The following is a 14573-nucleotide window of genomic DNA, read 5'->3' on the forward strand; positions in this document are numbered from 1 at the left end:
TACTTACTATTGATTCAACTCATTTTCTCATTAACATCCTCTTTTTGTTTCAGGATCCAACCCAGGATTGCATGTTCTATTTGACTGTGATAAGATCGTGAAGCTTTAGGGGCGCCTGGGTGGCTCAGTCGGTTAAGCGTCTCACTCCGGCTCAGGTCATGATCTCACGGTTCATGGGTTTGAGCCCCGGGTAGGGTTCTGTGCTGACAGCTCGGAGCCTGGGGCCTGCTTCGGATTCTGTGTCTCCCTCTCTCTCCACCCTCCCCTGCTCATACTGTCTATCTCTCAAAAAAAACATTAAAAAAGAAAAAAAAAAAAAAAAAAGATCGTGAAACTTTAATGCTTTTACAGGCTCCCTAAATGTGTGGTGTTGCGTCTCAGACCCCTCTCCTAGCCCCAGGCATCTGTCCTATCTTAGCCTTTCATGTACAAGGGTCCAGGGAACGACGTGAAGTGATGTATTAAACACCATTAGAGGGCTGGTCCATTATGCTGCTTTGATACAAAAGCCTTAAGCTCACTGCTTAATGGGGACGGGGTCTCCTTTCGAGGTGATGAAAAGGTTTTGGGAGTAGAGGGTTCCACAGCACCACAAAGGTTCTACAAATCACAGAATTGTGTTAATTTTATGTTGTGTGAATTTCACCTGCATTACAAAAAAAAAACAAAAAAAAACAACAAACCTCTGTGCTCTCCCTCTAAGCTACCTGGCATCCCTTGGACGCAACTATGACTCAAGTGGAAATGATGTGGGCTCAGCTTTCAAAACCGTGTCCCTCCTCCGCACCAATCCCTTCAATGGAATCGAGAATAAGATCCAAATTCTGCAGCAGGACCTAGAGGCACCTGCCCAGCCTGGGCTCTGCCTCTCTGCTCCACTGCACGCTCCGATGGCCCAGGCTTCCGATGGTTCTTAGAACGTGCTCCTCAACACCAGGTTTCTGGGCTGCCGCTTCCGTGGCCCGCCAAGCGTCTCCCGTGGCTCTCCGCACGACCGGCGCGTCTCATGAGGTGCCCGTCCTGTTAGGTTTTGCCCCATAAAGTCCTCCTGGCACCGCCCCAACGAGAGGGGCCCCTCCTGTTCTGGATTTCGGGTCCTCATTAACAACCTAGAGTCATCATCTTCCTCGTCTGTCTCGTTTTCCCTTGTATCCCTAGCACCTCACGCGGTGCCTGGCACATGGCAAAAGGGGCTCAACAAATAGCTGTTGCTGAGCCCGATGAGGCAGCAGAGGAAATTGCAACCGACTCCATCATGTCCACTGCCGAATGAAAGCAGAGACGGGGGGTGGCTGAGGGCAGGGGAAAGTAGCTGGTACCCCGCAGGGGAACCGGCTGGGGCGCTGTGGGGGGGGGGGGTGCGGGGAGCCCGCGTAAGCCCCAGGTGCCGAGCTGCTCCGGGGAAGGGCCCCTTCCACCGTCAGAAGCTGGGAGAGGATCTTCTGTAGTCACATTGCCTTTCTTCCGACATTTCCCAAACACCATTTCATGGGGAAGCCCGACATTGGAAAAAGAAGTCACCAGAGTGTTAGGTGGGGGTGGGGGTAGGGTGAAGACGGGGCCAGCCTGCCTCTCTCAGCCTGTGCTAGGCACCTGCGTAGACCACAGGGCTCTGAAGAACGGAGCTCAAAAACTGGGTTAGCTTGGAACTCAAAACCCTCTGTGTTTTTCTTTTTTCTTTTTTTTTTTTTTAAGGTCTGATTTCTGTACAGCAAAACTCACCCTTTGTAGGTGTGAGAGAACAGGAAAAAATACGTGTATTTTTTTCATCTCCGTCCCTGGTTCCTGGCATAGAGCTCCTGAAACCCTAAGCGACAGAGTGCTAGGGGTGTCCCTCGTTCTAATGAGGGCACCGTGGGTGGGCACCTGGATGGGGGCTGGTCACCAGAAAGACCAAGCCATGATCAGAGTGATTAGAGGCTTAGAATTTTCCGTCCCATTCCCCCATCCTCCAGAGAAAGGGAGTGGGGCTGGAAACAGAGTTAATGATCGAGTATGTCTGCGTGAGGGGGCCTCCATGAACTCCCAGCAGCACAGGGGCGCTGCGCTGGCTCAGTTGGTGGACTCTTGATCTCAAGAGTTGTGAGTTCGAGCCCCACGCTGGGTGTAGAGATTACTCAAAAATAAAATCTTGGGGCCCCTGGGTGGCTCAGTCGGTTAAGCATCCGACTTCGGCTCAGGTCACGATCTCACGGTTTGTGGGTTCGAGCCCCGCATCAGGCTCTGTGCTGACAGCTCGGAGCCTGGAGCCTGTTTCAGATTCTGTGTCTCCCTCTCTCTCTGCCCCTCCCCCACTCGTGCTCTGTCTCCCTCTGTCTCAAAAATAAATAGACATTAAAAAATTAAAAAAAAAAAGAAAGAAAGAAAGAAAAGAAAAGAAAATCTTAAAATCCCAGTAGTACAGGGCTCGGGGCGCTTCCAGACTGGCCAACACAACCCCAGAAGGGTGATGTGCCCCCACTCCACAGGGACAGAAGCGTCCGTGCTTGAGACCCTCCCAGACCTTGCCCTGTGTGCCTCTTCATCTGGCTGTTCACCTGTATCCTTTCTCGGGTCCTTTGATAAACCGGGAGGAGCTAAGTAGGCATGTCCCTGAGTTGCGCGAGCTGCTCTGGCGAATTAACAGATGGGCGCTGGGGAACCTCTAATCTACGGCTGGTAGCACAGAAGCACGGGTGATAACCCAAACTTGCCACTGTGGTATCTCCAGGTACACAGTGTCAGACTGAGCTAAGCTGTAGGGCACCCAGCTGGGGTCCGGGACTTGCCTGTTATCGTCGGGCAAACCCCCACACGTCTGGTGACCAGAAGAGGCAGAAGTGAAGTGTTTCATGTGCCCAGTAAAGGCGACTCACTGGAGACAAACATAGGAGGGAAGGACTGGGGTGTCCCCTGTATAGGAAGGAAAACGCAGGTCTTCCTCTAGGGTAGGTATACGGTTCCAGGAGTTTGGAAACATAATAGTGTGCAATCACCACCACAATTAAGATTCAGAATATTTCCATCACCCTAACACATCTCCTCTTGCCCCTTTGGGGACAATCTCTTGCCTTACTCCTAGCCCCTGGAAACCACTGGGCTGATTTCTGTCCCTAAGGTTTTCTCTTTTCTAGAATGTCATGTAAGTGGAATCGTATCGTGAGCAACCTTTTGTGTCTGGCTTTTTTCATTAAACACACACACACACACACACACACACACACACACACACAAAACAATCCTCTAACTTAAGACCAATGTTTATACTTTAAAGCATTCACAGGGGCGCCTGGGTGGCGCAGTCGGTTAAGCGTCCGACTTCAGCCAGGTCACGATCTCGCGGTCCGTGAGTTCGAGCCCCGCGTCAGGCTCTGGGCTGATGGCTCGGAGCCTGGAGCCTGTTTCCGATTCTGTGTCTCCCTCTCTCTCTGCCCCTCCCCCGTTCATGCTCTGTGTCTCTCTGTCCCAAAAATAAATTAAAAAAAAAAAAAAAAAAAAAAAACGTTGAAAAAAAATAAAGCATTCACATTTCTCTTACTGCCTCATGAGTAAGAAGCAAAAAATAAAGCTTACCTTCTGGAAAACTTGATAGTTGGATTTGGACCATATATCAAGCTGGGGGGGAAAGAGAGAAAAGCATCATCAGCATCGCTTTTAGAATTTTGGACTTCAAGAGATGACGCTGTAACCCCTGCTATACCTGTCAGCTTGAAATAATAAATGTGATTACGGAATAACAGAACCATGGCATTGCACAGGCATCTCAAATGTCCTGCTTGACTTTCATCTTTCTCAACCTGTCAGTGATTTAAGGAAGCCAACAGAAGGGACACAGAGAAGTCAGTTGGAGCCACCTGCTGCATCCAAGGCCACATGAACTGAGCTTCTGGCTCATTCTTCTAACCTGGACTCCTACCATGGTTCTCTTGAATGCCAATGTCAATCCTGCCTCAGGACCTTTACACTTGCTGTACCCTTTGCCTGAAATCCTCACATGGCTCCTCGTAGCTCTCCGCAGCTCAAATGTCACCTTATTAGAGTCATATCCCAGTTACCATGTCTAAGATATTATTTCCACACGTGCTATCTTGATTCTCTTGGTCTTTTTAAAAATTTGAAATTTTCATTGTGCTTAAAACTGTCTGGAACTTTTTTTTTAAGTTTATTTAAGAGAGAGAGGGAGAGGGAGAGAGGGAGAGAGGGAGAGAGGGAGAGAGGGAGAGAGGGAGAGAGAGAGAGAGAGAGAAAGAGAGAAAGAGAGAGAGAGAATCCCAAGCCGGCTCTGAGCTATCAGCACAGAGCCCAATGTGGAGCTCGATCCAATCAACTGTGAGGTCATGACTTGAGCTGAAATCAAGAGTCGGACGCTCAATCGAATGAGCTACCCAGGCGCCCCCAGCCTGGAACGTTCTTTTGCTCATGTTGTCCTGATGTGGGACCTAGCATGTCATAGACATCAGTAGGTCTTTGCCGAGTGGAGGAAAGCTAGCAGCTTCCAGCTGCTGAGGACCTGTTCCATGCCAAGCACCACCCTGGGCCCCCCATATGCACTCTCACTTAATCCCTGGAATAAGCCAGTGTGGCTGGTCCCACTAGCAACCTTGCTTTCCAGAATGAGACAATGGTTCAGAGCCATCTGATTGCCTGTGGTAATCTGGAGGGGCTTACTTATGGATGGTCTCCCCCTGTGGTGCTCAAACTTGGCTGAAGCCAGAAGCTGCGGGGCTTTTTTGTTTTTGTTTTTTGTTTTTGATGTACAGATTCCTTGGTTCCTCCCCAGGAGTGTCTGAATTAGCAGTTTTACAAGTGGGCCTGAGAATCTGTTCATTTGTCTGTCTGTTTTAGCTTTGCTTCCCAAACGGTGACACAACTGTGGTGGCCGGTCAGGCCAGGGACCCTTGATCTTGCACACCCCTCCTTCACAAACGAGGGAGCAGGAGATCCCGGCTAGGGCTTGGAGTAAGCCCAGGCCAGTCCTCCTCTGGCTCTACCTGATCTTGCACAGGGCACTTCGGTGGCTTATTCTAATCAGAAGGATTTTTGTTTTACAGTTTTGTTACGATGAATCGAGTCAATGCATTCTCATTGTTTCATGAGTTCAGAACAAATTAAGTATAGCAAAAAGACAATGACCCCCAACACAGTGCTGGCTCAAGGACAGTGCAGATTAAAAGACGGGCTGTCAGTATGTCCCCTGGGTATGTCCCCCTCCAACTCTAATATAGGAGTTCAAGAGCTGAACAAACTGAAACAGCTGGCCAATGGGCCTCTTGGAACCTGCCTTTGGGGTTGGCCGCTGGTCAAGGTAGAAGCCTGAGATATGACTGCATGGCCTATAGGTTGTGTTATTGATTTTGGAGCACCTGGGAACAAGAGAAGCAATCAGATGGGACGATTCCTCTAAGAAGACAGGGAGTGGAGTGTTTTGCTTGGCTGGACCACTTCAGGGTTTTGTTTTGTTCTGAGGAAAACACCAAAACCTGCTTTTCTGAAAATGGTCCTTGGAAATCAAAAGGTAGTCTGTGAGCTGGCATGCATTCGGTTCTCCCCGGCTTCTTCCTGTTCAGAATTAGTTTCATGTAAACTTTGCCGTGTTTGAGAACTTTCAGGCCAAGGAGGAGGCGGAGAGGATTCTGAGGAAGCCCTTTGACCCCCTGCGTGGCTCCTGCTGGAGAGGGCAGGCTCAGCTGACCCAAGCCCAGGAAAAGGACTGGAAGAACACCGCCTGAACGTTCACTCGAATTGGCCCACCCCTCCCCATTCCCTCTGCTGTTACCAGCTCCTTCCCGGTTTCCACAGATGCCCCTAACTGACCCTGCTCCTTCTACTCTGGCTCAGCTGCTCTCCAGAAAGGAGGTATCAATGTTCAGTCACTGTCCCCTGCCCACCCCCCACCTCCACTTAAACCACTTGATTAAAAAAAAAAAAAATCTTTAGGCGTTAGAATTTTAATTTGGCAGGTTAGCAATTTGTAGGGGGAAAAGTGACATGTCACCTCCAGGTAACTCCGAAGGAAACCTCAGAAGAACTCTACGAAATGAATTCCCCACACTGTCCATTGTGGGGAAGAAAAGCGGCCGGCCAGCCGGTCGTGTCTAGGGGAAGTCAGGTCCCTGCTGGGTTCTCAGGGCCACAGTGTAGCCCAGGGCTTTAAAATCCTGCACTTAAAGATTATTCAGAGAGGGCAGAACGAATAAGAATGATTTTTTTTTTTTTTTTTTTGTAGCTCTTAGCTCTACCAAATCACTGCCAAGACGACAGGGAGATGCCAAAGATTCTAAATCTACATTTTAGGGAGAAAAGCATCAGTGTCTCTACTTGGAACTGATGCCGTTCTCCTTCCATTTGAAGCCCACAGATGTTTCTTCCGAGGTTCTCCACGGTTTATCCCTCCTGCCTGCCCATTCCCATCAGACGTAGGCAGACTAAGACATAAACACAGGGCCATGGAAAGAGAGACAAGGAAGAAGCTGCACAGAAACCAAAAAGTTCTAGTTTTTATTTAAAAGAGACAATTAAAAAAAAAAAAAACTCTTCGGTATCTGCAGACTGTTTTAGTGGAGAAATTATCTAGGGAGAAATACGCACAAGTTTAATTAAGAGGTGGACTCTCTAGCCTGTGGCTTCTCAAAACACACCATGCTCATTCAAAGTGAGCACGCTGCTCTTTTCGAAAGGTGGTTTAAATATATTATTCAGGACCCTAGGGAATAGCTCCAACCATCTGGGAACGAAGGATGTCAGGCGATACAGCCTATGTAACAGGTGCACACGGGTAAGAAAGGGATCCGATGACAATGGGTCCCCGCGTTGCTGCAAAGGCACAGCAGGCAGTTTGTAACTTGATTTTCTGCTAGATTTATGCCAAAGAAAGCCACCGAAGTGAGTGTTCTGGAGTCAGCGCCCTGCCTTTCCTCGGGGCCAGGAAGATTTCAGAAATTCATTTCAGGGAACCAGGACGGATCCAAGTGAATATTTATTAGCTTCAGCTTATTTGCTGCAGAGGCAGGAATGGCCACCAATTTTTTACTGGCTGTGATATTCAAAAAGGAGCCTTCTGGAAGCTGTAAACTTTCAGCCTGATGAATGGGAAATTATTCTGCACTACAGGGAAAGAAATTAAAGCACCCCTCAGTATTCTGGGCGAGCATTAGAAAAACCTTAAAATGGAAAAGCCAACTTTATGGTAATTGGTGGCTGAATCTGCAGCCTTAGGAGTAGCCTCTGGGCCTCTGGGGATTGGAATGAGTATTTGAGGGGTAGGAGGGTGCTCTGTTCTTGGGTAAAATGGAAACAAACCCCACAGACGATCAACTGCTCCAGCATAGACACATCTGCTCTCAGGTTCGACATCAAGACGTCAAAGGGCCTCTCGACTAATGAGAATGGTGACAATCAGCTGAGTTACCAAAGAGAACACTCAGCACGCCCAACATCGGAAGGCGAGGACATAGCAGCTATGGTCACTGACCCCCGCCATCGGCACCTCTAGCACACCCAGTGAGGGCAGATGCCATTCGCGAAGGACCATGCATTTGGTCCGCACGATACCTGCGTGACCTTTCTAAATGCTTCCAGAGTTCCGGACGAGGATGATAAAACCATTCCCGACTCACAGAGGAGGAAACTGAGGCTCACAGAAGTTAAGTAACCCGCCCAACACCACACAATGAGTATGTGGTGGAAAATTCAAAACCAGGCCTGCCCCCAGAGGCCCAGCTGTCAACCTGGAGGACCGCCTATCCGCTAGAATCCAGGAGTGCCGACTGCTAGCACCCCTGAGCTGTCGTGGCTGTTGCGGGGGGCGGGGGGCACACTCTTGCGAAGTTCAGTAGGACAAGTCTGCTTCGAGGCCTGCTCGTGTGACAGTCATCGCCACTGAAGTGAAAACTTCTGGCAGCTTATCGGGAAGTTACCAATTCTTCATTTCCAAAAAAACAGTACAAGATACTATAAATTATCTAAAATGGACAATTCCAAAGAAAACGTAGGAAGCCTCAGGAGGGTCTTCCAACTTTTAAAGCTTGATGAGTCTGGGGGGGGGGGTGGAGGGCCACAGGCCAGCAGCGGTCCTACACTTCTCCGTGACTGTCCCGGTTTTCCAAACCATCAGCTTCTACGTGGTCCCCTTCTTAATGTGCCCACTCTTCCCCGGAGAATACAGAGGGGGGCAAGTCTTCCCAAAGAGAGTGGCGGTACAGGTCTGCCGCTCAACTTTTCACTTGCCATCAGGACAGACGTTTGTTGCCAAAAACTGCTGAAAGCACAACTCCGGGGTACCCTCTGCATGCGAATTACACCGGATCCCCTTCCCCGGCTTCCCCCCTTCCCCCATAAGCAACAAGAGGCCGTTTTTCTGAAGGTCGTCTGAACAATTTCAAAGGCTATAACAAATCAAAATGTTCCCTGCATCTAATATCAAACGGGGCCGATGCCAACACTTATTAGAGAAATCAGATTCCAGCTTCCCCAGCCCGCTCGACCCCCCCCCCCCCCCCCCCCCCCGCCACGCACACACCCCACTTTGAAGTGGGAAGAATGCAGGGATCAGAAATCACCCTGGAGACAGCTCTGGCTGTCTTTGAAGGTTCCCTTTGATACTACTATTTCTCTCCCTCTCTTTCGCTAGGAGGCTAAAAGCTGCCTTTTTTATTGATATGGGGTAATTAATGAAGCTATAGCATTAACATAACCTAAATCCCCTAATAAGATAAATTCAACCGAGACACTTCTATTTCTTCAGTTAAGTCTGACGGGTGTAAAATCAGGACAATGGCCAGGTATTCAACTTAAATCTGCCTTTTAACATGCTGAGTCATGGCTCTCCGCTCCTCCCTGGTTACCGTGAGTAGCGGGTTGGTAAGTTTTAAAAGCATTTTTGTATTTTATTAGAGGAATGAGTGTACAGGAGCTTGATATCAAAAATACGCATCCCAGGTAAAGAGGCAGACCGATTAGGGCAGTGGTGGCCGGTGGTTACTGCAAAATGCAAAGTGACAGCCTTGCAGGGATTCTGATGGGAAAAAACCTGCCCGGTCTGGAAATGAGGGCGGTGGGGGGGGGGGGGGGGGGGGCGTGTAGAGGGTGGCGCTGGGCCACTATTGCAACAAAAGGGACAATTAAACTTTTCAGGACGTGCGGGCTGCTTGGGGTCTGGGGGACACAGACCTGCTGCGGTCGCAGAGGTTCAGGCCCCAGCAAGTCGGTGGCTTTCCAAGCCACACCCACCGTATCAGTGGCTGTGCTGCGACTGCAGCAGATTACCCCCAGGCCAGCACCCAGGCACCAGCTCAGCAAACGCAGGGCTGCAGGTTTGGAACAGCAAAACTGCAGGCAGCAATCTGTTCTTGCGGACCACACCCCAAGCTCCCACGGCTCCTTCCAAAGGTTACATTTTGTTTGGGGTAGGCGAGACATTTCCACACATTAATTACCCTAATGCTTACGTGTATATAAATATATATATAGATTCACATCCACCAGCATCAGTACTGAAAATAGAACGCTAATAACGTCTGCATGGTTTTGTAAAGTGCTCTGAAAAAAAGAAGGGGCTAATCAAATTGGCTAGGATTCGATTCCGGGCAGACCAGCCGTTTGAGGGCATCTCGGCCAGATGAGGTGAATGTACCTTTAAAAGCACCAGCGACTCGGTCCTCTCGATCTCGCTCTCCCCAGTGTTAGGGTCCCTGCTGACCACTTGGGCCGATGTGCGCAGCTGTAAAACGCGGCGAGAGGCCTCCAGTATCGCATCTGTGATGTGAATCATAGCTGAATTCAGCTTCCCAGACACACACTCGGGGTCCTGATGAGCAGGGAGCCCACGCTAATCTCTCATCAGGAAGACACGTGCCATGTGCACACGTGTGTGTACCTCCTTCATTTTCTAATTTACTTATGACTTCACTCCCTGCTGCTTCTTTGGGTCCTGTTGTGATGTTTGGTTCGCCACTTTTCCATCCCCGCTGAAGCATTTTCACATCCCGCGTGGGCTTCTCCGGCTATCCCTTCCCATATGTTACCGGGCTTCTCCGGCTCTCCGGTCACCGAGGCACAGCCCCGGGACAGAGTCACAGGACACAGTCGGGCCCCTTGAGGTGCTCCTGGCAGACGGGGTCTGAGGCCTGGCGTGGTGTGACCGCGGGCAAGTCGCTGTACCATTCCGGGGCTCAGTCTCCTCATCTGCTGAACGAGTCTGACTTAGAACCTAGGACTCTATTACCCCCGTGGGCCAAGTTTGCTCAGCAGGACACGTGTCCTAGAAGGTCAACATATGGAATCCTCTTGGTGTTTCTATCAATTGCAAGATAGAAACGTAAACAAATAACCAGGAGGTGCTAGTTCTAATCCTGGACAAAGACCGTTCTAAACGCTACGGGCGTGTTCACGAGGAAGCTAGCCTGTGCTGCGTTCGGACGCACACCTGGGCCTGTGTCTCCAGAGCCCATGCTCGCACAAGAGGCTCCTGGGAAAATGGGGACAGGAAGAGAAAGAGGATGGCAGGAGGTCAGTGTGAAGGGCAGAGTGAGTCTGTCAGGTGGACAAGGGGGAGAAAGCATCCCAGGCCAAGGGCACAGAGCGTGCAGACGGGCGACAGAGTCGTGGGAGCCCCAAGCGGCACCAAAGGCTGGAAGATGAAGCTTGCATATGGAGACGGACGGCAGGCGAGGTCACGAAGGCAGGGGCCGCATCACTCGACATTTCTATGCATTGCTAAGGAGCTTGGATTTTATTCTAGAAGCCAGGGTTTTCAGAAGCATTGCTGCTCAACGCCACTGTCACAATGTACTCTGAGATTAAAGGGAGAAACGATGAATTTGGGGTTCAAATAAGTTGGGAAAACATCACACACTATGTCCTCCTCTAGGGAGATTCGTAAGACACTCAGCAAACTAAAGCTTCTAAGAATTTCTACGGTCAAAACACCTACTGACCCTTCCCTAACCCTGTGTTTCTCAGACATTTTGACTGTGGCCTGCTTCGTGTCCAACACCTATTACTAGTCTACTTTCCCGTCTGTTTTGGGCAATGCGGGGTGGTGCAAAGGAGTCATGTGCTTGGCTGTGTATCCTGGGAAGACCACTCTGGAAGCCAAGTGAAGGACAGGCCGTGGGAGGGAAATAAGACTGGAGTCAAGGCACGAGGAGGCCAGTGCACTCTCTCCGTTGAGAGATGAGAACCCGGAAGGACAGGCGGGGGCCCAACTTGGGAGAGATTTAAGCGGGAGAATCGCCAGAATCCACTAGATTTGAGGGAGGGGACGGTTTCAGTGGTTAGGTGGGGTACGATTAACAGCAGTGGGAAACCAAGTTTCGGGAGGAAGCGTGACAGGCTGAATGTGAGGTGCACCCGGGGAGGAGAGGTCCCACCTAGACACAGGTCGCGAGCGATCCTCGTGGGCTGACACACAAAACCACGGCGTGGGGGGACGGTCGGAAGCCCCTGAAGAGGAGCGACCAGAGAGAAATCCTAGAGATGTACATTCGCGACTGTTTTCTAAGTCCCTTGTTTAGGTGCAGAGTAAGAATGACGTTAGTTACCTACCGAGTACGGACTAGGTGGCAAAGTGCCAAGTGCGTTCCGGGTCTTATTTAGGACACTTCCGGAACGGGGCAGTTAAATGCCACGTGAAAGGGATCAGGCAAAGCAGGTAAAACCTCACTCCTCAGAATCTAACATCAGAGAATGTTTCCTTCCTCTCTTGAGTCTGGATCTCTTATCACATGGTCGCTACCGCTGCTTAGCTTTCTAGGTTTCTAGCCTTCTGTCCCCAGTGCACCTGTGAGACCCTGGACGGCAAGGGCTGCGTTTCACACCAGCCGTGACTACGGAGTCGTGAACCTCGGACAAAGGCAACGAGAACCACAACTCTCAATGGCCAGGAGCAGTGATGCGGGGGCTCCTGGCCAGGGTACGTGCTGCCCCGGGGCTGCTTCTGCGGAGGCTAACCAGTTTGGAGCTGCTCGTCAGAACGGCCGCCAGAGTCCACGAATCGTACACAGGATCACAAATCATACACACGCCCGCCCCGATGACGCACATTATTCTCCATACCTGCTCTAAAGAGTCACTCTGGTGTTTCCGAAAGAGAAACAAGAAACCTCCCCTCGAGGAATGCTTTGTTTTCAATGGGGAGACATCCGAGAACTTGGCAGAGTCCCCGAAGTGAGAGCAGCTTCCCTCGTCGACAACACTTGAGTGGGACGTGGAAATGTGGGGTCACTTGTTCAAAACACAGCTCTTGTGCAACACACTGGTATGTGCTAAGCTACCTTTGCCACTTTTTGAAGAACGTTCTGTCCTCATTATAATGTGGCTGTCGGACGGGGCAGGGCTAGCACCATAACAAACTTTAGAATTTTTACGGGGATTCGCGAAGCAAAGGGAGAGCTCAGGAGAGAGGGGCAGACAGAGGCTTAGTGCAAAGAAGTGGGCAGGGTGTGTCCGGGTGGGCATCTCAGGTGGAGCAGTGCTCATTACGTTTCGGAAGCAAACACAAACGAAGGCTGTCAGCTCCCATTAGCATCCTCTGATGCTTGCTATACAGCCATATGGACAGTGTGCAGTCGAGAGAAATTAGGGGTTCACACGGGTGAACTGTCTATGAAACAAATCACCCATGGAAATAACTTCTCTTTTTTCAATTACTGTGTTCCCTAGATACTGCCGTGGATACGCGACTTCCTCAGGGCCCCTCGTTAGTTTCGTGGAAAAAGATCAGAAGCAGGCTGTGTGTCAAACTAACTCGAAGTTTCCTCATGGTTCTAGGAAAAGCAAGATGCCGAAAATGCCCAACCCTGGGCTATTGATGTGCTTGCACTACTAGGCAAAAAGGAAAAAAAAAAAAAGAGAAAAAAAAAAAAAAAAAAGAAATCCATTTCCTCAGAAGACACATTTAATGAGGCAACTGGGGTCTAAGGTGATAAATTAGAAATTCAACTAAGGGCATCAGGCTTAAAGGAACAAGCAGAAGCATGATGAAAAATGCAGGGGGAGAGAGAGAGATGTTTTTCTGTGCAACGTTCATCTTCCCACTGATAAACTACGCTGGCTGATCATTTCGGCTATGACTGCTGGCGTCTAATGTCATTCATCTGGGACCGGACTACATCTGCTCTGGGATACGGGAAATGAAGGGAAACCGAACAGAAGACTCCAGAACGCTTACCTTGCCATCTTCCGTGTAGACATTTTCATTATATCCCTTAACTATTGTTCGATCAATGAACAGGCTCCGCATGACGACAATCACTTTCAACACCTTTCCCAAGGTCACCTGTCAAAACACGTGCAGGTGGGCATGAGAGCTTACACTTGAACACGCGAATGCAGGAAGCGGGGCAAGACGATGTGAACACGAAAGGGTCCCCCCTCCCTCTTGTTCCACAGAGACGTGCCGGAGGGCCTTCTGAGGGAAGACATCCTCAAACGTTCACGAACTAGCCCTGAGAACAAGGCCCTCCCGCAGTTGCTTCAGGATGGACGGGGCCCCATGTATCCACCTATGCCGAATTTATTCACATTTTTGGCTTCTAAATCTCAAGATAAGTTCCGTATGTTTACTACTTGACGGATAAAATAAAATGTCCTTCTATTTGGTTCTTTTTTTTTTTTTTTAATTTTTTTTTCAACGTTTTTTATTTATTTTTGGGACAGAGAGAGACAGAGCATGAACGGGGGAAGGGCAGAGAGAGAAGGAGACACAGAATCGGAAACAGGCTCCAGGCTCCAAGCCATCAGCCCAGAGCCTGACGCGGGGCTCGAACTCACGGACCGTGAGATCGTGACCTGGCTGAAGTCGGACGCTTAATATTTGGTTCTATCTTAAGATGATCCTGTTCGAAGGCTGTCTATGATTCTGGCATCCCAGGATCTGGTAAACACATTTGTTTGCCTGTTATTTCGTGGCCCCACGTACGCACAAGGATTATGTAGGGACGACAACAGAGAGATGAAAGGCAGGTGCCAGATGCCCGCCTGGCTCAGCGATCTATTTATAATAGCTGGTAGTAGCCGGAGACACAATACCAAGTAAGTTCTGGAGGTAAATGGAAAGTAGCTGAATTTTGTCTCCAAAAAGGGACACGATCCTGGAAATCCATTAAGCGCTTTCACTCTGTTAGAAACGAAGCACGTACTGTGGATAAAAAAGAAAACCCACACACCTAAAAAAACACGCAGTTTCCTGTAACGCCAGGGAAGAAGTAACCCGCCGCGCTTGCTGGGACGGGCTGGGCACTAAGACTAGGAGCGGCACCTTCCTTGCTTTCAGGGGCTCACGTGACTCTGCCAATGCTCTGCTAAGCCTCGTGTTCATTTCCTACATGAGACCCTAGAGGCGTACTTGCAACACGACCCATCCCAGGCCCACGGTCTGGGTGGTTTGATGAGGCTCCAGAATCAGAGGATGGACCCCACAAGACCCCCCTGTCCCAATCCTTTTTTTTTTTTTACCTTTATTTGAGAGACAGAGAGAGACAGAGCACAAGTGGGGGAGGGGCAGAGAGAGGGAGACCCAGAATCCGAAGCAGGCTCCGGGCTCTGAGCCGTCAGCACGCGGCCCGACGCGGGGCTCGAACTCACGGACCGCGAGA

The 14573-nt window shown here is 50.0% G+C and overlaps 1 protein-coding gene across 7 annotated transcripts in view; it reads right to left on the reverse strand.

The window, feature by feature from the left end:
• Window positions 1–14573, reverse strand: part of MED27 (mediator complex subunit 27) — a 201438-nt gene that overhangs the window by 18977 nt on the left and 167888 nt on the right. For 5 of the 7 annotated variants that reach the window (XM_060608295.3, XM_081790966.1, XM_081790968.1 and 2 more), the window contains 2 exons: window positions 13148–13255; window positions 3553–3594 (listed from right to left, as the gene is read on the reverse strand). In XM_060608295.3, coding sequence (XP_060464278.1) covers window positions 3553–3594; window positions 13148–13255 — 150 coding nt within the window. The remainder of the gene's footprint in view (window positions 1–3552; window positions 3595–13147; window positions 13256–14573) is intronic. The other 2 variants (XM_060608296.3, XM_081790967.1) reach the window with 1 other exon arrangement.

This window comes from Panthera onca, chromosome D4, assembly GCF_046562875.1.
Source record: "Panthera onca isolate mPanOnc1 chromosome D4, mPanOnc1 haplotype 2, whole genome shotgun sequence".
Taxonomy (NCBI): domain Eukaryota; kingdom Metazoa; phylum Chordata; class Mammalia; order Carnivora; family Felidae; genus Panthera; species Panthera onca.